Source organism: Montipora capricornis, chromosome 4 (assembly GCF_036669925.1).
Source record: "Montipora capricornis isolate CH-2021 chromosome 4, ASM3666992v2, whole genome shotgun sequence".
Taxonomy (NCBI): Eukaryota; Metazoa; Cnidaria; class Anthozoa; order Scleractinia; family Acroporidae; genus Montipora; species Montipora capricornis.
This window is the reverse complement of record NC_090886.1, coordinates 46220491-46243860: the sequence shown is the minus strand read 5'-3', so window position 1 is coordinate 46243860 and position 23370 is coordinate 46220491. Positions and strand designations below refer to the sequence as shown.

Below are 23370 nucleotides of genomic sequence, written 5' to 3'. Positions count from 1 at the left end.
TGTGACGTCACCCCGGTATTAAGTAGTTTTTCCACTTTTTAGGAGCTTCTAAAACAGTGACTTTGAAGGCTAGAGTTTAGCGAACAAAATATTTAGTTAAGTGCAGAGAATTATTGAGCGGAAAGGGTGTTTCGAGGTGATAGACATTTAAACCAAACTTTAACTCACAGCTTTATCGGGGTCACCACCAATAAAAGTGAATATTTCGGCGATGGTTGAGACAAAAGTCTCATTATTTTCATATGAATCTGTCTCATCTGTGTTCCTGTCTCCGTGTTTCTTCCGAACGTTTGTTCTCCATCGCTGCAACCTACGCACGTCATGTATGCCTTCCTGAACGGACAAAGATCGATCCAGTTTGGGGGGAGCTGAGAAAGAGCGACTAAGGGACACTGAAGAAGACGACTGAAGTTGATCTTTCATAGGTGCTTCTGCAATGGGAAAACAAATGGAATATTTTAGCATGACAACCCTATCTGTCCCAAGAATTAGATTCACATCATATCATATCATATACCTTTATTTACCCTCGGATTTTTAGAGTAGCTTGGTGTAGCTAATATCTCCGAGCATTTACTACCCTCCCAACCATGTTACACCACAGAGGACAGACCACAACACCGGGAACTACATGCCCTACTCTTTACGACAAGTGTGCGGGTTCTTTTACGTCCCACAGGATTATGAACATTGAAGGGTTGTGAGACGGGACCTCCGGCTTATCGTCCTTATCCGAGAAGACTAGAGAGTCTAACCATTTGCAGATGTAATTACAAAGGCAGCACTTTCTCCTCAGTTATTTAAAGACCCTGAGTGTTGGTCCGGCCGGAGTTGGACTCAAGACCTCCCGCGTAACAGCACCGGTGCGCGGTGATTAGTTGGGACCCTGCCTTGAACTACCACAAATGTCGTTTTTGCAAGACCCCCCAACTCCTGAGTTATGTCCTCTGGAAAGGTCACAAGTTCACTTATCCTTGGATAGAGATGCGCTCTTACCAACTGCTACGATCTGGGATATATGCAGTTGCATTTGTGTCGCTTGGACTTCACAATTTTGCTTGCGATTTATGACGACGCCATTGGCAAAGTCGGTAAATCATTGAAGAGACCCGAACCGGAAGCTAAAAAAACTCTCCTTGTCACAGCGTTTTCAGCGTTTTAAACAGAAGCCATAGGAGCTGTTACAGAAAAAGGGGTCAATCTCATCATTGCAGGGTCATCCCAGGATGGGAGAGACGTAGAGTGTTAGAAATAAAAGCAAGGTTTAGCATTGCAACACACCTTGCTGTGAAGGTTGACCACAATCCGCTGTGGAACTACAAATAGAAACACTTCGCTGTGGACTAAGTCTGTGTCTACTGGACTCAATGGTAACATTACAGAGCAACTCTGCGCTCTCCATGATGGAAAACAGGAACTTCTTAGTCACTGGCATACGATCCAGGCTGTTGTTGCTTTCTTGGGAAGCTTCCTTTGATTCCACCTCCAGGCGCTCTCTAGAAAAAGAAAAAAAGGGAAAAAACGAGTGCCAAAAAATACTGCCAGCGTAACCAGACTCTTCATGAAGGAGCGATGGCCTTGTCCTGTTTGAAGAACTAAAGGACTTCATGACACACGAAGGCTTTTTGAACTGAACATATTTGCACATTTTAGACCCTCAATTCACCAATAATGACAACTACTTTCAGACAATTTCCTGTAGAATGTTCCCTGTCGAGTAATACGTTTCATTCCTCGTTCTCTTTACTAAATACAGCACAAAACTCACAAATCAAGATGACAAAGTATGTCAAAAAAGTTTACGCTTTCGTGTGCATAGTAAGAGGCGAATGTGTCTCTGCAATCACTTAAGTCACACACGTTGCTGCCAATCAGTGGTAAGCGAGAAAAACCACGTGACACATACTTACATTAGCTTTCCCACGGATCGTTCCTGCTCTATTGGATCAAAATTGACTTTCTTAAGGGAACAAAGTAACTCAAGCTCCTTGCTTTTAGCCTTTGAAACAAAACAAACAAAAAACAATGTTGACCAAGATTTTCTTTCCAAGGAAAAAAAGAACACTTCGATCAAGACCTCTAAAGTTATGTTGATGTTTCCGCTCGTCCTTTTGTATTTGATTCACTTTTTTGTTGATGTTGAAACGACTGGACATATGAAGCAAAATAAATTATTGTTTAAGTTTAAATTGAGCGAATTTTCCCCAAAACTCGTTGTAACTCCGATGGCAGAGTAGTAACTGTAGACGTAAGACAACTTCAACTTCAAATGTTTCAAAGTTATTCGCTTGAAAGTACCTCTTGTAAGTGAAAATCATTGAAGAAGGCAGCACTTGGCTGTAGAATTTCTCCTCGCACATCGTCTAGCTCGTGTGCCCATTTCAGCTCCATCTCAGCCATTGTTTGCAACTGTCTAATCAGCCCATTTAGACGAATGAACACTTCATTCATCACACTACAGAGGTAACTGTATTCCTCTGCCTGTGGCTCAGTCGCCTGCAGAAGGTCCAGTCCATGCACTGTCTTTGTGAGTCCCAGGTGATTCACAACACAGCGAACCACTGTTTCCTCGATATCTTCAGGCTGAAGAGCTTGACGCATGCTGGGACGCAGAGTGGGGGATGCCACGCCTAACAACGAATAGGGAAAGAGTTGTAGTGAAAACGACAGAGGTAATGGCTTACATTTCAAAATGAAGATCTAACAGTATGCTTGGAGGCTGATGGCTAAGGCCCCTCAACTCCCCTCCAGCATGGTAAAAGAACTCGCCGGCAGCACAGCTCCTTCGGCCCGACCTCGTTGAGTTGCGCCCTTAGTAAATCAGTCTCCGACTGCGAGAAAGGGCGATTAGCAGATCACATACATTACAAAAGTAATGTCATTAAAAGAGCTTCATGTGTGAAAGCTATAAATGTTGTCTTCTGTTCAATACAAGACTGGGATCTGCACGTTCATTAGCTACACGTACATCAGCTTCTGTCCTAGCAAATTCGCAGGCATCTTAATAAAAAATTAATAAGTGTGATTTTAGGAGCAATTGTGACAATTTCCTGGCACAGGGAGAAAATTAAGAATTTACCTGACGCGTCTTTGAGACGTTTTAACAGCTCAGGAGAAAGTCTAGCATTTGGCTTGGCCATCATGTTTTCAACACTATCAACAGTACTCCTGTCTGGTTCAACGGTGATGAGAATACCCGAAGTCCCTGATGACAATTCCTCTGAAGCAGTTGCCCACACACACCTGAATTTAGAGAAAAAGTAAAGAACACACATTCATACACGGTGATTTAAAGCTTAAAGCGTGTAGGGACAAAAGTTGGGAAGTAAAATTCCAATCAATCCAACTGGAAGTGTATTGAGCGGCATTAGCTTTTAAACACAAATCGAACTGGTGCTCAGAGTAGGATTGGAACCCAAATCACTGGCATGCAAATCCATACTGCCTCTGGACATAAATCACAGCAAAGAAGAAATTACCAGCCCTGTCACTACAAGCTAGTTCCACTTGAACACAGTTAAATCACCTTACTCCCTTGAGTCTTTTGCACAAGTGTAGAAAAGTGGTGGAGCATCCAAACTTACTATCAGAGGCACTGATTACAAAGCAGGTGGCAACATAGTACCCCTTTTTCTGCAGATTTAAATGATGCAAAATCCCAACTACCTATGACTCGCTTCTGTCTGGTCTGATGGCTCAGTTGGTAGGGTTGTGGAGGTTGTCGATTCCCAGCTGGGCCAGAGTTTCTCTCTTTGCTTGTGTACGCTAATTTTCATGTCTGGGGCTAATGCTTGGTTGAGTTAACAGACACTACGGTACTTCTTGCACTATCATAGTTAAACACAATGACGCACATAAAGGGGTAACAGTGTTCTGTATGCATCCACGGTTGATTGACAAATCATGTGCGTATGCCAAGGTACCACGCCTTTTCAACTACGCCTTTGTGTTTAATTGCAATTAGAGGGTCACATAGAAACTTCCTGCACTACTATTAAAATTACTCAAATTTTCACCTTATGGCCAAGCAACGAACCATAACTACCGGTACTCTGTACACAGCATATTTACCAGTTAAATTCGAAACGTGATTTCTTTAATTTAAAAAATTCACTTGTAAGAGCCTGCACCTTTGCAGAAGTTTGGAATCAAGCAAATGCTGACAGGCATCTTCAGCTTCAGAATTGGCAGGACCCTGGTATTTCACATTTAGCAGGCTGTATGTAAGCAGAGAGAGACTAAGGCACAGGTCATTGAAGAATGGAAACTTGGAAGGTTTTTCATCATGTTCCTGAAAAAGAAAGTAGTGACATAAGGCAAGGTAAAGTCTGCTTACAAGCAAAGTGGCCCATTAGGGCAGAGCTTATCCCGGTTTCTGTAGCATGAAGTGACAAAGAGTATTTCTACTCCCCCATGGATGGGATGCTAGTCCATTGCAGGGCTACCCCCAGCATTAAATTTGCCGGTACCCATTTATACACCTGGGTGGAGAGAGGCACCGTGAGAGTAAAGTGTCTTGCCCAAGAACACAACGCAATGTCCACAGCAAGGGTCCAAACCTGGACCACTCGCACCAGAGTCAAGCACACTAACCATGACACCACCGCACCTCCCGCATAATGACATAAAATGCTTGTAAATGGCAATGATGATTAACTCTGGGGAGGTGATCAGTCTGTTTCAGCCACCCGACATAAAATGTAATGTATGGCACTCTCTAAGGAGAATTAACATTCAAATGTTGGTGTTGAAGGATTAAATTGTTTGGGAACTATGAAATGCTTGCACACAAAAAACGCTATTAGAATTCTACATAGTTAGTCTGTCAAAATCCAGTCATTTTCAAGCAACACTACTCTCTGCTTGTTTTGCACTCAAGTGAAGCTACAATCCTTGCAGTTATGTACGCAATTTTTGCAATTGCATAGACAAGCCTGAAAAATCCAGGACTTCAACGGGTTTTACATATCCGCAGTTCCTATATGATCCATTTCATATAATTATCATTTCATTGTTTTGCACTCATTTAAACAGAAGGGGGCATCTTTAAGCTTAGACATATTTTTGAGTGTCCAAAAACTTTTTTCCTACTAGTCTTTTCTATTTCCCATGATTTTCTTACCGTAATTTCCTAATGTTCAAGCCACTGTTATCTCTTGGTTCACCAAGATATGTAATGACTGGTCTGTCCCTCCTAGATTTTCCTTGCTTTGGCTCCCAAAGCGTTTTTCTTCAAAATTAAGCATTGTGGGTACTAAAAACTGATTCTGTCTACCACTTAAGGCCAAAAATATATTAAGAGTTTTCTTGATACCTTAGAGCTCACAGTACAGCTGAACCCCCAAATTGCATGATCTGGTGTATTACGCTCCCGTGCACTTTTCACTTGAAAAGACAAAGTCACTGCTTCACCTTCCACCTTAAATGGCTCTTTGGGCCACCCTAATCGCACCACACCTCTGCTGCCTACACCACATGAGTTGCCACCAAATTCTGCTACTTTTCGACAGGCTGTACTCTTCCCAGCATATACAATCACCTTCCATGCAAAAACAAAAACGTTTATGTAAAACAATGGAAAAAAAATAATATGCTCTTATCAAGAAATGTACAAACTCGTAAGACTGCAACTTCAAAGTGCTAAAAATATAAATACAAGTAGCATCATACTCTTTGTGAGGTGATAAAGGAGAGAATTACATGTATTAATGAATGTAGAACTCTGAATTATGAGTTTTTTAAAGGAAAAAAAAACCAAGGAGATTAACTTTGATTCACCTTATCATAGTCATACTGAGTAGCACAGCGAGGATCAAACTTGAGGAACAGACTTTGGGCTCCTGGCAACACTACTGTTTTACAGCATTGATAATCATCTCTGACTGGATGGGGGCTCTCCACCTTGCGAGGGCTTGACCAAGGTGAAGGTGCGGCTGCAGAAGACACTTCATCGATTTTCACTTCTCCAGAAGATTTCATTTCAGATATCAAGTACGCTACCTAAACAAAACATGATACCTCATCAAGGAGGGCTCTATGAAAAATTGGAAGAAATACAATTTTCAACTGTCCTTGAGAATGCTAAATTGAATGAAATTCATTTTTGGGTAAAAGCACAAGAAAAGGGGGTCTGCTCTTTTTCAAGTATGCAAATAAACAAAATATCTCAAGATGCCTGTCAGAACTTTCTTGCCATAAAAAATGCCTCCCCCCTGAACCACGTGCCTGCTTATAGATTCAAGTAAGTAGTATGTCTTGAAATGATCAGAAATGACACCATACACAAAGAAGAAGATCCAGGTGTTCTCCATTGTAGATCAACAGCTTACTGTATGACCTCCAATAGCCAGTGCCAATACTACACAGAGACAGACAGAGACAGGCTAACAAGACAGTTAGTGCGTGGCCTCCTGAGCTGGAGGGTCACCAGTTAGATCCCTGTCTTATTCAATTGACATCTGTTTCAACTTTCCGCTGTTCCACGTAGCTGTAGCTTTGAATACCTGTAAAACAGAGCATTGACGGAGGAAGGGGGTAAAAGGTGCGCACAGAGGGCCACTAGTTTATCAGTACATTGTAAAAAGGTAAAGTAACTTTATTTAACGTTGGTAGTTCCTTCAGCTACGAGGCTGGTACATTGTATCGATGGAAGCCAACGGTGCACCCTTTACCCCCCTCCCTCTGCCAATGCTCCGTTTTAATGTGGCTAAATGTAATTTAGGCTAAGTTAAAATCAAGCCAATGCTGGTCAGCGGTGGTCTGGGAATCAGGCGCATTGAGGTGACATACGGGGTTTCTCGATTCGCACGTGCTGGTCGTTTCTGCTGTGTGAGGTGCTGTTTGTTTCAAGCAACAAGCGTTCAGTTGTTCCGCTTTTTTCGTCTTTCCGTCGTCCTCGCCGTTATGACCGCCCGGCAAACCAACAACAGCTTAGCAGCGGCTCTCTCTTCTCTCAGTGCTCCATCAGCGCCGGTCTCCAGTACGAACACACGCGGTACGTCTTCAATTGTGTCTTCGCAGTCCAGCGAGTCTGTTGTTGTTTCCTCGCCACTGGTGAGCATTCCGGCTTCGGCAAATCCACTTCCGACGGCCTCAACTGCTGTTCTTTCACCTGATCTGGTGTCTCTCATTAATCAGGCTGTTCAGTCGGCTGTTCAGGCTTCGCAAAGGCAACCAGGACCAGCGATTGCGGATCCCGTCTCCTGTCCTGGCGCCAGTTCGTCATCTGCATCGTTGGGCGGTTTAGCTTCGACGTTTTTCGCCGCTGGAACGGGCTTTCCGCCTTCCCTTTCAAGCTCGTCGACCTCAGGTAGGCTTTCTCCTCTTGTCGTACCTACTTTTGTATCTACTTTTAACGCTCCGGTCCCGGCAATCGTCTCGTCTTCGGGGCAGGCTTTAAGTGGCGTTTCTGCTCATTTGCCGCCATCCATTGCACCGCTGTCTATTGTGAACTCGTTGGCGGATCAGCCGTTCGTCGTGGGCCCGGGCTACTCTCCCGTTCCTGCCAAGCTCGTTACGCAAATCCGTGGCGGAAAATTCGTTGACTTGTCGGAACTTTTAGCGGCGAATTTGGTCAGCTCAGAGACCGAGCCTCAGTTAATGCTCGATGGGCGTTTGGTTTTATCAGCTCCCCCGAAGAAACCTCGTCGGCGTATCGAGGATATCACCACTTGGACGGAAGCCTTCACGGTGTACTCGCTTGTCCTAACGTCGTTTTTCCCTCATCGTTGGAAAGATTTAACGTTGTACAAGTTGTTAATCTTGCGGATTTCTCGCCAGTTTAGCGGACGGGTTTGGCTTGCTTACGATAAAGCTTTTCGCGAACACGCTGCGGCGACTCGGTTGGCCGATTGGTCGACCATGAACGCACAGCTCTTCACTTTTCACGCCGGTGGTGCTTCTCCTCGCAGCCCCAACCTCGGCACGTCATCGGATTCCTCTGAACCAGTGGGTTCCAGCTCTTCGAGGATCCCTTGTATGTCCTGGAACAAGGGAAGGTGCACCGCCCCTTATACGATTTGCCGCTATTATCATCGTTGCAGCACGTGTGGCGGCGCCCATCGTTCTGTATCATGCAGTTCTAGACCAGAACGTAAGCAGGAGAGTTCTGTCAGGCGCAGATCTCGGTCTCCGGCATTTAGTGCCTCAGCTGGCCAAAAAGCACGGCGTCAGTAACGATTGGCTCCAAGAAGTTTTCCCCTTCTCAGAACTTTGGAACATGTTGCGCGTACTTCGTTCATTATGTAGTTAGTCATTATGTAGTTAGTCGATTGCTCAGTTAGTAGTTATGTAGTTAGTCGATTGCTCAGTTAGTAGTTATGTAGTTAGTCGATTGCTCAGTTTGCTCAGTTAGTCGATTGTTCAGTTTTATTAGAATTTTTCACGGTTTTCTTTGCTTGCCCCTGTTGTGCTCTGGGCTTGTTGAATTAAACTTTTCTCACTGTTGCTGTATTGCTGCCCTTACTTCAGGAGGGGGGGGGGGGGGGTAGGGTCGTTAGCGGGGAATTACCATCTCTCATTCTGTTTCCTTCCAGTCTCCAACCCCTTGCCCCCGGTGTCCGTGGTTAGCCCTCTAAAGCCTGAAGTGTTCGCTGCCAAGTTGTCCCATCATCCGGACCAACATCTTGTCGCCTTTGTCTTGGACGGCCTCAGGAATGGCTTTCGCCTGGGATTTCAGCATTCCAAGAAATTAAAATCAGCTAAGTCAAACAAGGCCTCTGCTAATCAACACTCCGAGGTCATTGACCGCTACTTGGCTAACGAGGTCTCCCTTGGGAGGGTTGCAGGACCTTTTTCCTCCCCACCTTTCCCTCATTTGCACGTTAGCAGCTTTGGAGTTATCCCTAAAAAGGGTCAACCAGGCAAGTGGAGGCTCATAGTGGACCTGTCATCCCCTGGTGGGCTAAGTGTTAATGATGGCATTGACCCTGACGAGTTTACCATGCAATACATCACGGTTGATCAGATCATTCGTATGATCTCAAGCTATGGCTTAGGTGCCCTGATTGCTAAATTCGATGTTGAGGCAGCCTACCGCAACATAGCTGTCCATCCATCTGATCGATATCTCTTGGGTATGAGATGGCGGAAGCACTATTATGTTGATTTAGCGTTACCATTTGGCCTCCGCTCTGCTCCTTATATTTTCAATTCTGTGGCGGACATGGTGGAGTGGATTCTCCTACATACACACAATGTTTCTGCGCTGTTACATTATTTAGACGATTTTATTACTGCAGGACCGCCAGATACTAACCAATGTGCTGAGAACTTAGCCACTTCCATAGCTGTTTGCCGTTCCTTAGGACTTCCACTCCACCCGGATAAGTGCATTGGCCCGTCCACGCGTTTAGTTGTTTTGGGCATTGAGTTAGACTCAGTGGCTCAGGTGGCCTGCCTCCCCTCGGACAAGCTCCTTGCTTTACAGGTGCTGCTGCAGTCGTGGCGGAATCGTCGCTGGTGTACTCGGCGCGAACTGGAGTCCCTCATTGGCCACTTACATCATGCCGCCAAGGTCGTGTGGCCCGGTCGTACCTTCCTGCGTCGTATGATCAATCTGCTCCAGTGTTTTCGTAAACGGGACCATCCAATCCGCCTGAATTCTGAATTTCACCTGGATCTTCAGTGGTGGCTTCAGTTTTTGTCCTCTTGGCATGGCGTCTATTTTTGGTTGTTTCCCGGCATGTCGGCCACCCCTGACCTCGAAGTTACATCGGACGCATCCGGTTCCCTTGGCTTTGGTGCTTACTTCAATGGGGAGTGGTTCAGCGGCGCATGGGTTTCTTCTCAAGCCTCTCACTCTATCGCCTATAAAGAGTTGTTCCCGATTATCATTGCCGCTCATGTTTGGGGGCCCCACTTCCCCAGGCGCCATGTTCTGTTTCGCACCGACAATGAGGCCGTGGTTTATATCCTCAACTCTAGAACATCCAGGATTCCCGTGTTAATGCGCTTGCTTTGCCATCTTCTCGCCTCAGCAGCTCGTTTCAATTTCTCCTTTGCCTCTCAGCATGTTCCGGGGGTTCATAATTGCATTGCTGACGCTTTGTCCCGCTTTCATTGGCAGGAGTTCCGGAGGTTAGCACCCCAGGCTCAGTCGCTTCCAGTGTCCATTCCACCTCATCTCCTGGAAGAATTGATTGGCTCTCATTAGAGCGGCAGTGCCAGTTCCTGTTAGCCCATGGTTTGGCTGACTCCACCCGGAGATCTTGCGCATCTGGCCAGAGGAAATTTGTCAACTTCTGTGCGCATTTGGGCAAGTTGCATCCCAGTGGCTCCCCGTGCCCCACCGATGAATGGACATTGTGCCTCTTTGCCACTTTTCTGGCGGGATCGGTTCAGCACTCTTCGATTAAAGTTTACCTTTCAGCAGTTCGTGCCCTGCATATCGAAGAAGGCTTCCCAGACCCTCTGGTGAACTGTCTACGTTTGCAGCGAGTTCTTCGTGGGATCAAACGGACCCAAGGTTCCCCTGAGGCTCAGCGCCTTCCTATTACGGATCACATTTTGATGATCATCTTTAGGTCTTTGGATTTATCAATTTTCGACCACTGCATGTTTTGGGCCGCCTGCAACCTAGCATATTTCGGCTTCCTCCGATCTGCTGAATTTACTGTTCCTAATTTGGCTAGTTTCACCCCGGCACTCCACTTAAGTGTCGGTGACATTTCGGTAGACTCTGACGCCAATCCTTCCTGCCTGCGCGTGCGGATTAAAGCCTCCAAGACTGACCCTTTTCGGAAAGGCTGCTTTGTCCACATTGGCCGGGGACGCTTTCCTCTGTGCGCCCTTCAAGCTGTTTTGGCCTATTTGGCTGTGAGAGGGAACTCGGGTGGCCCTCTCTTTCTTTTCCAGGATGGTCGGCCCCTAACTCGCGCTGTCCTCACTGCTCGTCTCAGAGAAATCCTTGCTGGAGCGGGTGTGTCGGGCAATTTCTCCAGTCACAGTTTTCGCATTGGTGCGGCCACGGTGGCAGCTCGCAACGGCATCCCCGATCACCTTATTCAGGCCTTGGGTCGTTGGTGTAGTTCAGCTTACCAGTCGTACATTCGCACTCCATCCGAGTCATTGGCTTCCCTCTCTTCTCATCTCGCGTCTGGCTCAGTTGGCTCGTGACCCAGGTATACGTGGGAATTCATGCGGATCACAGGAAATCATGCGGATTGCAGGAAATCAAGCGGACCAGTCCTCTTCCGTTTTTTAGGGTCGCTTGTGGCTCGCTTGCGCCTGCCTGCGGTGTCTGGCCAGGACTCCTTTAATCAATCGGGAAGTCCTTGGCAATTTCCTGGTTCAGTTCCTACCTCAGGCAGAACCTTCTTCATGCCTCGCGGCCAGAGGAGCTGTGGCGGACCTTGCTTTAGTGCCTCCTTTTCACCTTGCCTCGGTTAGCAGACTTCTCAGTCTTATTTCATGATCAGCTTCACGGTACTCGGGTAAGTGTCGTCCAGTGTCGTGTCTTGAGCTGGGGGTGGGTGCTTGTGTGAGTTTGGGTGGTGGCGCAGGTTCCACGTCATCCCTGTTCGCGGCCCCTTCGCCTTCCAAGCACCCTTGGGGTGGTCTTTGGGTGGTGGCCGCTCGCAGAGTTGCCGTGGAGGCCTGTGTGCTCTGCTCATGGCCTGTGGCTCAAGCCTCGTTGCTCGCCCCGGAATCGCCGCCCACTTTGGCAGGCACCATCTCCAAGCTCGTCCATTGGCGATGAGTTTAAATGTGGCTAAAAGTAATTTAGGCTAAGTTAAAATCAAGCCAATGCTGGTCAGCGGTAATCAGGCGCATTGAGGTGACATACGGGGTTTCTCGATTCGCACGTGCTGGTCGTTTCTGCTGTGTGAGGTGCTGTTTGTTTCAAGCAACAAGCGTTCAGTTGTTCCGCTTTTTTCCCCTTCCCTTCCCTCCCTCATTGGTGGATTCGGTAAGTATAGGGTTGGTAAGTATCTCCACTGACTTAGTCAGTGTGACTGTGCCTGGTGGGTGGTGGCCGCTCGCAGAGTTGCCGTGGAGGCCTGTGTGCTCTGCTCATGGCCTGTGGCTCAAGCCTCGTTGCTCGCCCCGGAATCGCCGCCCACTTTGGCAGGCACCATCTCCAAGCTCGTCCATTGGCGATGAGTTTAAAGGGTATTTAATGCTATAGCTACACGGATCAGAGGAAAGTCGAAACAGACGCTTAAGTCACCGAGGATCGAACCGGGGACCTCTCGCTCCGAAAGCTGCGCACTAGCCAACTAAGTAACTCTAGTTGAATGTCATGTGTTACCCTCATAACATATTTAATAAGGACCTTCACCTTTACCTTACCACTAAGAGATGAATGGGAGAGCAAGGTTGATCTCCTGTTAGGAGCTCTCAAATTCTTCTCTAATTTCTTACATTTTCTAACTTTGAGGTTCAATTTCCCACACTCTGAATGGCAGGCATTCTCATCATCATCATCATCATTGATAACTCCATAGTAATGAAATTAACAATACTATTGTAAATCAACCTTAAGAGACCACATTTTGATAATGATGGCCTTTGCTATTCAAGAAGTTTTTCCATTCCTCTTACCTTTGTTGCTGTAACTGTCAAAGTTGTTACAGATGGAAGAAAACCTTTGGCCAAAGAAAGTCCCAAGCATGCCTCAGAAGACAAAACAGATGCCAGCAGAGGAAGAATCTGTCCCACAAGCGTTGATTTCATCAAATGCTCAATGCCTTCAATTCTTGGTTTCCTATCTCCTTTATATTCAGCAGAAAGCTTGGAAAGAACCTCAAGCACCTTATCCAGAACCTAAGAGGAATAGAAACTACCTAAATGTATTACTTAACAATAAAGGTCCTGCCTACATATAACACTTACTGACAAAGGGACCAAACTTTGGAAAAGAACCTGTCAGATGGGTTGGATTTCTGTCTGAGGCTGGTTTTTTTTTTTTTTTTTTTTTCAGGCTTCTTTTGCAAAAGCTGAAGTGACGGTTTGGACATCAAACGGTTAATTGATGGCGACATTAATTAGTTTTTCAGTGAGTGATTAATCTGTCCAAGATTGTAACTTCACACCATGTCAGGTTTATGATTCTGTAGCACTCGCACCTGTTGGGAAGCTTCTAGCATTTTTAAGGACAGCGTTTGACATTCAGCATGCTTCACTGCATTACTTAGCGCCTGAAAAGAATGAGAAAGACATGGCTTGCAATCAATCAATTAACCAATCTATTCTTGCGCTTGATGGCACATGTATACATGTATTGGGGACACATTCAGAACAGAACACAACACTGGAAACTGTGCCATGCTCACATTGAATTATTATGTGGGATCTTTAATGTCCCACAGAGCTTATGAGATGAGGCCAACGGTTTACAGTTCTTATCCAAGAAGACTTGATATTGTAACCATTTGCGGATGTAATTACAAAGGCAGAACTTTCTTCTTAGTTGTTCGAAGACCCTGAGTGTTGGTCTAGCTCGAGTCAAACTCACAACCTCCTGAGCCAACTGCTTGACGGTTATTATTAATTTTACCAGTTTGTTTACGACATTGAGGGCAAATAATTATCATAGTTTTGTTTTTGTTGGAAAAATGTCTGCCACCTTGTGGAAAACTAAAATTGAGAACATAAATCACTTACAGCAGGTGATTCCATGCCATCAGAGAGGACAACTTCCTTCCAGTTAATGATAAAGACAGCTGTAACATACTGAAGGACTGGTGACAGATCCTAGTATCAGAAAGAATAGTTATTTGTGTCATACACCTACTACTGTTCACCTCTCAGAACACGTTTTCTAATGAATCAGACCACACACAACACACAAGAGAGCAGCAAAACATATTACTACGCTAAATTGATCAAAGACCGGGATTAACTCAAATCGCTAGTTGAGTGTGACTGAAACCTGCAGTATCATGAAAAAATTATTTAACCTTTATGATTGCTGCTATACCCGGTACGTACCAGTCAGTGTGGCTGAGTGGTAACCTTGAGATTCGGAGTTTCAGGCCTTAAGACCCATTGAGCTGAAGTTGTTCCTCGTAGTCACTGGTTCAACCTCTCAGCTGCACTTGTAAATAGCCAACTGGTTTGCCTATGGTCAGTTGGGATTCTTGAAAATCGTTTTGTTTTGATTTATCATCAATGCTTCATTGACCCTGAAAAGCCCCCATGGGAAGTGGTCAATTATTATTATTGTTGCTTTGTTGTTGTTGTTGTTGTTGTTGTTGTTGTTGTTGTCAGCGTCATCATCGTCATCACAGAACTTTGAACAACCGGCCTTGATCAAAAACTTACTGGATGTTTGGTTACCAGTCCATAAAATTCATCATCACCCAAACTGCTGCACAGCAGGATTACATTACACGATTCTTTAACACACATATTCAGAGCTGCAACATTCACATCTTCAGACAACCTATCAATAAAATGTGATAAAAGGAATGAGCAGATATGCTAAAAATCATAGGGATAAGCAGGAATGAATCAATATTTATCAGCCTTTTTAAAAGGGTCCTTGTAAGGCTTATAAATTTACATATTATACACTACCAACTGGGGAGTTCACCTGACTGCTTATTGTGCAGTTAATGACCATCTTAAGTAGCAAGTCTTAGATGTGCAGGTGTAAGATCACAAACCCCTGAGACACACAAATTTGATGTCTTAATAATTGTCCATCTGCCTGTTAATCCAGCAGTTCCTGTTAGTGTTTATGTTACTCTTATCGGCAGGTTAAATAAAATCTAATACATACTGTACATGTATACTTACCTTCCAATGGAGGATACTCCAGGCTCATTGTTCATCATCTCCTCAGCCAAGTGAATGAATAAAATATCCAACAGCTTGGTCATTCCAGAGCTGGAATCCCCTTCAGACAGTAACAGCATGAGCAGAGCATTCTTTTCCTCTTCAGTAGGATAAAAGACTTCAAGGCCCGTCTTTAAGACATTACAAGACTGCAGCTGCACGTCAGCTCCAATTGAGCCAGAGGAAGAACAGACGAGTTTCCACAGTACAAGTCGCAATCCTGTAACATCACTCTCCTCTAACTTGGCCTGACCTGCTAACACTTGGCTCAAAAAAGTTTGCAAAGCAGCTAACATAGCAACTAATACGTCTTGCTGCCCTTCAGTTATTGCTGTGTTCAGTATACTACAAATCAAGTTTGCATCTTGTGAATCAGAGAAGCCACTTGCAGGTCTTTCACATTCTTCTATTGAGGCCACCTGTATTTTGGCATAAAGTCTCTTGCTGAGAAATGTTATATGGTTTGCCAATGACAATATGACATCCTTTGGGTCAAGGAGATCTTGGAGAGAGCAATTTATGAAAATGAAAAAAAGGAACAAAAACAATCATAGAAAATGACCATTCATTTACTAATACAACCTCTTCCTAACCGAGAAAGAGGGCCATAGTGGGGAATATTGGCCCAAGGTTGTAGCAGTACAGACAAAAACAACCGAGGGCAAATATTCCCCAGTACGGTCCCAAGCAAGTGAGGTTAGTAAGTTGTTTATTATGTGGCATCGTTTCCTTGAGCAATCATGGTGAATATGAATTTTTAATCTTGAATTTTTATCAGCAAACTTTAAACAGTAGCCTTTTTACGTTTAAAACTATTAAAATTCTGCTTGCCAGAATTACTGTTGTGATGAAAAAACTAAATTCCACTTTCCCAGGAGAGGGAAAAAATACAGAAACAAAGCATTTACATAGTAATGGTGATTTGGTACTGTAAAATCCCAACCAAAAACCAGCGAATCAGAGTGCTCTATTTAACCCGAGAATTGCATAATGCAGTTAAACAAAGTTAACAACAAAGAGCAGTAGTGGTCTGGGCTGGTCGATCATCAAAGAGAGGTTCGCAGTATTAGCACAGGCTCACACTCATAGCCTTGCTTAAGCACATGGCAATTCATCGGACTGGGCTTTTGCTTCTTGTATTTGGCGAAGACCAAAACAAAATCAAAACACAATTTAAGGAAAAAGAAGAATCCAGATATTACTGGTGGGGTTTGTTTGCAGGTTCTTTTTGGTAATCCATACAATGCCTTGCCAGACCAACATCAGTTTAGCCCCAGACAATTTGTCTCCTACGCTCACCTCACCAGTTTTTCCAATTTCGCGGCGTCTACTCCTTCGATGTCACCCTCTAGTATCTACAGCTGTTAGTGGGCAATCGTTCAATATTGTTTTATCGCAATTCATAGCTAAAGCGAGGAAAGATTCTTTGCCAGCCCTGTTGCCTGTTTTTTTTTTTTTTTTTGCGGCCTTGCGCAGCCAAAGCAATTTAGCAAGTTTGGTTTGGAAGGCTGCAGTTCAGGTTATACATACTGTAAATAATATAGCATGTTTCACTTGTTGTTCATCCCCTCATTCAATTTCAAGTTCCAGTTCAGAAGGGATAGTGGGATCTTCCTCTCCTTCTTTTAATGGTCGTTCAGTTACAGTTGTTAGTTCTGCTTGCGTTAAGGTTGTTCCACAGTTAGTTAGTGCTGCCCCACGTGGATCTCTGGGTCAGGTTTTCTCTTCACTCCATAATCCATATCTTGTGTCCCCCATAAATGCTGACAAACTTTCAGTAGAGTTGCTCAATCATCCTGACCAGTGGAAGGCTAAGTTTGTTCTTGAAGGCTTTTATGCTGTCTTTGATCTTTGTTGGTTTCATTACATTCATCGGCTCTAATTCAACCAGCAGTCACTGATGAGTACCTTTGCAACGAATGTGTATGAGGCCATGTTGCTGGGCCACATAAGACCCTTCCCTTAAATAATCTCCAGGTAGGTCGCTTTGGTGTAATTCCAAAAAAAACATCAACCGGGAAAGTGCAGTCCGGAAGTCCTTCGGCTTGGCATGAGAGCTCATAGCTGAGTTGTTGGTGGCCATGGGAGTGTTACTCGGTCGAAAGGCAGGCTGGCTGGCCTCTAATGGAAGCCCCTGGATATATCCCAGGCACCCAACCTCCATTTAGCAATGCAGTTCGTAACCATATAATAATGAGTGATATTATTTCTAGAGACAAAATACTAGTTCTTACCTGATGCTTGAGATTGTGTAGATGTTCTGACAAGTTGAGAGACTTGATTACAAGATGGATATCCCCCAGAAATCCATTCCCCTACCATGTGATTGCTGTCATAACTCCACAATCTGCCATTAACACAGTCTTGACACACAACTGGAAGAAAGTGAACCACACCACTTTGTTTACAATAAATGGAAGAAGTGATACATGCATGTGGCTGAATAATGTCAGGGTTTGTGCTGGATTTTGTGTATAATATTCCAGGAGTTTTCAAGAACCAGAAATTGAGTAAGAGGATTTCTATACCATACATCATGTTTCAGTGTTTTCTTTGCTGAAAAAGCCTACCTTGATATTCCTTCGCACAGTCTGCAAGTTAACTGCACGCACTGGAATTTTAATTTTTGGTTTTAATATTTTAGTCAAATTGGGGGTGAATTTTTGAATTTATGTCTCTTTAACTTAGCATGATGCAATCTCAACAATTTTCACCCAAGCAAAAATTCAAGGAGTTTGCAAGCAGTTTTCCACAAAATACTTTTTTTCACGGGCTTTTCAAGCACCCTTAAAATCCAAAATTAAATTCCAGGACTTTTCAAGGAATTCAAGGAATAGCACGAACTCTGAATATTATATTGTATACTAGGTAAGACTTCTCTGAAGACAGAGCAGCCCCTTTTGCACACAGGGTTGGCTCAAGAGTTCTCGTTTAATTTCATTTAATTTTAATCCATTTAGCACTGCAACTGAACAGTGGGGAAGGTCTAGGAAGGAACATATAAACCATTCAGGCTAGTCCAAAAGTGATACACCACACAACGGACAGCCACTGTAACAGTGGGAATTCCATCCACTATTGTTCAAAGAACAGTCGATTGGTTCTTTAATGTATTATGATATTAACAGAAAGGGTTGTGAGACAGGACCTACGGTTTATAGTCCTTATCCAAGAAGAGCAGAAGGTCAAGCCATTTGCAGATGTTATTACAAAGGCAGCACTTTCTCCTCAGTTATTTAAGACCCTAATTGTTGGTCTGGCTACGGTTGGAAACCACGCCCTCCCACATGGTAGTCTGATTCTCAACCAACTGGTCAGTTGTTAAGTTCTAGAAAGGACACTCTGTGATACGTGTATCTTTGTAATGGAGCTGTCTTTGTTCTTTTCCTAGGGCAGTTTGTGATTCACTACCTGCTGTTTGTTGTTTTCTGCTGTACTGTCTGCTTGCCCCCCCCCCCCCCCCCCATTCCTCAAAAACTCTTCAACTATTTGACTTAATTTGCTAAATGCAACAATGTATAGTGCTTGCTATTTGTGTTTTTTCCATGAATACTTCCTCATTACTAGAGTTCTGCTCTGCAGCAATAATTCCTTTTAAGCACCCAATTCTGGGCTAATTTATTGGTGATTTTTAAGAAGATTTTAAAATTCATTAACAAAGTATTCTAAGTTCTCTCAGACTAAATTGAAAACAAATTCTGAGTGATCGCAATTAAGAGAGACATTGCTTCTTACCAAGTCCTGGTACCAGCAGATCTTGCTTTGCCATGGCTGAATTAATTACATTTTCATGTTTCACAAATGAGCCATCCAGGGTTGAAAAGCAGTAATTGCTTGGACCTGCAAGGCATATTATATTCTTATAAACTGACATAAAATAAATGTGGGGGCCCATAGTCTGGTTTTAAAGTTGTGCCAACCTTGCGGGCGTTATTAACAACTATTGGATAGCCAAGGCTGATTGATGTTCCACATACTCAACCAGGAACCTCCACTAAGCATTCAGACCTTAAAACATTCACAGTCAGAAACAGGCATGTTTTGGAATAAGCTAATGCCTTTATTTACTAATTGCTACTAAAAACAAAAAAGTTCCAATGCTACATACTTCTGGGTCCCCTAAAAGCCAGCAACAGAGGAGCAGATGTGTTTGATAACTGTGGAATCACCATCACTAACATATCACCACTGATGAACATGGCTGTCTGTTTTAAAGTGTTTCCTGATATCCCACAGCTTACCACCTCTAGTATAGTGAAAAAAAAAGTAAGAATGAATGATCAAAAAAACATTCATGTTCTCCTCTCCAAACAGGTTCTTTTATGCTTTGCCTAATCTCAAGACTAAACCAGTTTTGGGAAATGGACTTTTTCTCTCATCTCTATAGCAAAACTGGGCATAATAGTCTTGTCAAAATAGTGCACAGGAAAGGCACGTAGAAAGTTTTTGTGTTTACACTTAGTCATTCAACATCACAGTAATACAGTATGACCCCATAAACTCTAAAACTGGAGGGTTAGGTTCAGAACAATTTTCATGAATTGGTGCACTCTTGGCAAGTTCTAGTAACATGGAATTAACATTTTATCAAGACTTTTCCTCTGGTGTTTGCTTCATATTTAAGAAATAACGTAAGTAATTGGTAGCTCACTCGCCGATGTGTATCTAGGAATGTGACAGCATGTGGGTTTCAAGGCTGGTTCAGTGTCAAGGTGATTCAATTATTTCTCAAAAATGATGAAGTACAAATCACCGATAAATTTCCAGGGCCACATTTTTGCGTTCAACTTGAAGCAACACACAAAATTTCAGCCAACTTTGAGCAAATGTTTAAAATGGCCTAAATTCGACATGTCATGTAGCCTTCTTAAAATCTCTGAAATGCATCACAAGCAACATATTTCAAGGGAAATGCCTTTCCTTCTTTTGAATAATTGCACATGCAAATTATCGCACCAGCAACTGCCTGTCACACCTGAGTGAACGGCAAACATACCATCTGAGTTGTTCTGGGCAGTTGGAGTTGTTGGCGAACGTCTGACTGCGAGTGGAGATGAAAGAGATGATGGCTCCTCCCTTTTCGTCACCACAACTGCATCACGACATGGAGAGGCAATCAGTTTGCCATGACTTAGTTCAAGTTTTAGTTCTTGTAATAACAAATCAACCTTTTTGTTCTCAAGGAATTCTTTCCCAGCTGAATCAGGTATTTTCTCAATCCAAAGCCAATACAAATTAACCTCGTCACTTAAAATCTGAACAGTATTGCGCTGTGATGTCAACTGTGTGGAATCACTCTCAGGTTCTGTCGGGTTTATTAACCTAATGATTTGTATGATCTAAGAAGAAATCAGAGAAAATGTTAATAAGGGCAATTATAATGGGATTTCCAAATTAATTCTTCGCACTCAGTCTGGTCTTTGAAGGAACCATTACAACCGGGTGCTGATGTTTTTAATTACATAATTAAGGGATTATTTATTTAATTCAGTTTGTGAAACTGCAATCTGCTTATTCTGAAAATTTGATCCCTGAACAAGTTTTGACATTGATGTGTTAGACCATAGAATCTACCAAGTCTCACTCCCAGAGGTCAAGGGGTTAACTGGTTTGAGAACTACAAGTAAAACTCTTCTAATAAACTGGGTGGGATTCCATACAACCTTGGCAAGAGGCTAAGTACAAGGATGTGTTCCCCACGAAATTACTGGTCTACAGTTAAAATACCTAGGTAGCAAACTGTGTCATTTTTTATTACGTGTGCAGTTATAACCATATACCGGTAGAAAATAAGTTTGTACCATTTCTTTAGCAAGAAAAAAGATGTTGTCAAGGTGCTATCGTAAAACTTAATAGGTGAGCAGCCACATTGGTGAAATAAAATGGCCACAGTTTTTTGTTTTATTTTGGAACACCAAATTATAGGGTCACAGCAACTTCTCTGTTCGAAGTGCATTGTGTTACCTGCAGAGAATGTTTATCCAATAAATAGCACATATTTGCTGGATCACTGTCAAACTCTTTGGGTCGAAACAATAGCCTAGACTGTGCAAAGGCAAGCCATCCGTCTTTGAGATCAATATTCCTATTGTACACAGCCCCCCTTAAATATGAAAAGCAAATAAATATTAATTGATTTAATCAAGTGTTAATGGAATTCAGAACAAAAATGCAGATGATCATCTGCCATGGTCAGTGGGGCTTACATACACGTGTGTTAAGCCTTAAAAGTTCAATATCACTTTTTCCCCTCTTTGTACAGATTCAATCAGTGTGGCAGTGTATGCTTCCTTTTCCTTCTACATGGGGGCTCACACGTTGCCAGGATTTGCCAGCCATGGGAGTGGTCACCCTCTAGGAGCAGACAACCAATAGTAAAAGCTCTGGGATATTTTAGGTACCAAAACTCTACTTTGCAATGCCACTGCTAAGTTTTGACCACGCCAAGAAATAATATTATTACTGTCTTCATTTTGGTAATGCTATGCATGTTAGAGGCATAACAATAATATTAATCTGTCTAAGAGCTAACGACTCTTACCTAATTGTTCCATTTTTACCAGTGCCAATTTTATGCAGACCTTTATTATCCCCACTGACAAGATAAAGGAACTTTCCATCACAAGTGAGACTGCTTATCTGGTCACCACTTATATCCTCATTAGATTCAGTCAAAAAAGTTTCAAATTGCCAGCTGTTTACAAAACGTGATGTTTGTAGGAAACTAAGGTCACTGAATGAGCCTTTCCTTTCGTATTCTAAAGTGCTCCTTAAAATGGTTCCCACAGGAAGTTTGCTAAGCGTCGTCCCGTGTTTAAGAAGAACACTAAGAACTTGAACAAACAGCTGAATAGAGAACCTGTCAAAGATAATAGGAGAAATTATGGTTATCACAAGACCGACAAGTACCAAACTCCCAGAAAAATTGCCACCTACTTATCATTGTCTTTAACTTCAGTGCTCAATACACCATCTTTGGAGTTACCATGCTGCTCACTTTTAAAACACAGCAGCCACCTCCATGATGTTCTGAGAATACTTTTAGTATTCATTCAAGTTATGAGGGTTATAGCAGCTAAAATAACTTTTAAATATAAAACAACGATTTTCAATGTGGCACATATGTTTTGGCAGAAACTTCAGCCTTCTTCAGTGCAAGTAAATCTGAATAAAAATATCTGATAAGTGTTGTCTTAAGCCTATCTGTAATTATATTGGCCCAGTTAATACATTTTTCTTCATGTTGCAATTGTACTCATTAACATTTATCAGATATTTATCTTCAGATTTGCATTTCATTTAACACTTTCACAGAAGAAGGCAGACATTTCTAACAAAAAATGTCTGCAACATTGAAAATCATTCTTTTATATTTGAAAGTTTAGTCCTTTTGCAGGTACAAATGTTGAAATAGAAACTTGATATACAGTGGTGACGTGACCGCCTATACATAAACCTAAATTCATTGTGTCAATAAGGTAATCTCTAGGCAGGCACCACAGTATTCCACATTGGAAAGCTAACATTGAGTCTGACATTGTGGGACTTTTGGGTAGATAGAGCGGTTTTCAATTGAGTGTCAAAAGTAATCAGCAAATTGCTTTGGTTTTGCATTACTTCACTCAGTGATTGGTTCAAAGTTCTCGCGCCTTGTTTTTCAACCAATCAGAAGTGAAACCAAAACCAATCGTAGCTCGCACGTGCACATTTTCCCATGCTTTGTGTCGGCTACATGTAATTACTTCGAGTTTTGATTGGTTTACTGGATTGTCTCCATCCTTCTTGATTGGCCAAAGTAATTACTTTGGTTTTGGTTTTACGACACTCGATTGAAACTTGCTCTAAAAATTTTAGGTTTATTTATTTGTAATAACTATGAATACTACCCACAAGCAAGTCCAAAGTACTATACCACTGCATTGGAAACATGAAAATCTAAGACGTATAGAGAAAACCTGAGTAACCTACTCTTCAATATCCCTAAATGCTTAATAATATACATAATAATATACAATAATTATTGATCTTTGAGGGAAAACAAAACTAACTAGTTTCCCAAGAGACCAGACATTAAGTGCTTTGTTATATTTAGACTTTCCCCTCAACAATCGCAGCAAAACATCCGACACAGGCAACAACAGCAGAATTGTAACCCGGCTGGGATACATTTGCATTTGATCAGGGACACGCGACCAAGAATCAACCAATCACAGTGTTTGTTTTGTTGAGTGAAAGTCCAGGTATATGACAACTTGATTTAGGAAAGACTGATTAGTATCAACCAATAATTGACAGTGCATTTTCTGTAAAGGTTAAGGAGGGTTATACAAAAAATAATTTCCAGCATGTGTAAAAAGACGGTAAAGCATGCTATCATCTACATCCACATCTACATGTTCCAGCACTCGGCAAAGTCCCTTTTTGGCTTATGGTTGTTTCTGGTTAGGTGGCCTCATACACCACAAGCCTTTTAAGAGACATAACCACAAAGACAGCCACTTCTGCTGGAGAGAACAGGACAGCCACAACACAGGACTTCATCCACTACTCTTATCGAATAGTGTGTGGGGTCTTTAACATCCCACAGGG

The 23370-nt window shown here is 42.9% G+C and overlaps 2 protein-coding genes across 2 annotated transcripts in view; one reads left to right on the top strand and one right to left on the bottom strand.

Moving 5' to 3' along the window:
* LOC138047133 (probable E3 ubiquitin-protein ligase HECTD4) overlaps positions 1-23370 on the bottom strand; it is a 69920-nt gene that overhangs the window by 45249 nt on the left and 1301 nt on the right. Inside the window, exons 2-20 of the mRNA XM_068893860.1 lie at positions 21323-21640; positions 20746-20884; positions 19778-20120; positions 18890-19027; positions 18517-18621; positions 17016-17156; positions 14743-15283; positions 14266-14386; positions 13606-13695; positions 13068-13139; positions 12544-12765; positions 5779-6000; positions 5315-5539; positions 4131-4291; positions 3080-3243; positions 2299-2630; positions 1911-1999; positions 1282-1496; positions 169-431 (exon numbers count right to left, since the gene is read on the bottom strand). Of these exons, the coding sequence (XP_068749961.1) occupies positions 169-431; positions 1282-1496; positions 1911-1999; positions 2299-2630; positions 3080-3243; positions 4131-4291; positions 5315-5539; positions 5779-6000; positions 12544-12765; positions 13068-13139; positions 13606-13695; positions 14266-14386; positions 14743-15283; positions 17016-17156; positions 18517-18621; positions 18890-19027; positions 19778-20120; positions 20746-20884; positions 21323-21640 (3901 nt within the window). The remainder of the gene's footprint in view (positions 1-168; positions 432-1281; positions 1497-1910; positions 2000-2298; positions 2631-3079; positions 3244-4130; positions 4292-5314; positions 5540-5778; positions 6001-12543; positions 12766-13067; positions 13140-13605; positions 13696-14265; positions 14387-14742; positions 15284-17015; positions 17157-18516; positions 18622-18889; positions 19028-19777; positions 20121-20745; positions 20885-21322; positions 21641-23370) is intronic.
* Positions 8551-11691, top strand: LOC138047135 (uncharacterized). Its single transcript, XM_068893864.1, has 2 exons — positions 8551-9874; positions 10078-11691. The coding sequence occupies exons 1-2, from the start codon at positions 8942-8944 to the stop codon at positions 11113-11115; spliced, it is 1971 nt and encodes a 656-aa protein (XP_068749965.1). The 5' UTR covers positions 8551-8941; the 3' UTR covers positions 11116-11691.

Bases quoted from the DNA above. Each gene is read 5' to 3' on its own strand.
- LOC138047135 (XM_068893864.1), top strand. From the start codon at position 8,942: ATGCAATACATCACGGTTGATCAGATCATTCGTATGATCTCAAGCTAT. The intron at 9,875-10,077 runs GTTCTGTTTCGC...GGAGTTCCGGAG, and splicing joins CCCACTTCCCCAGGCGCCAT to GTTAGCACCCCAGGCTCAGT.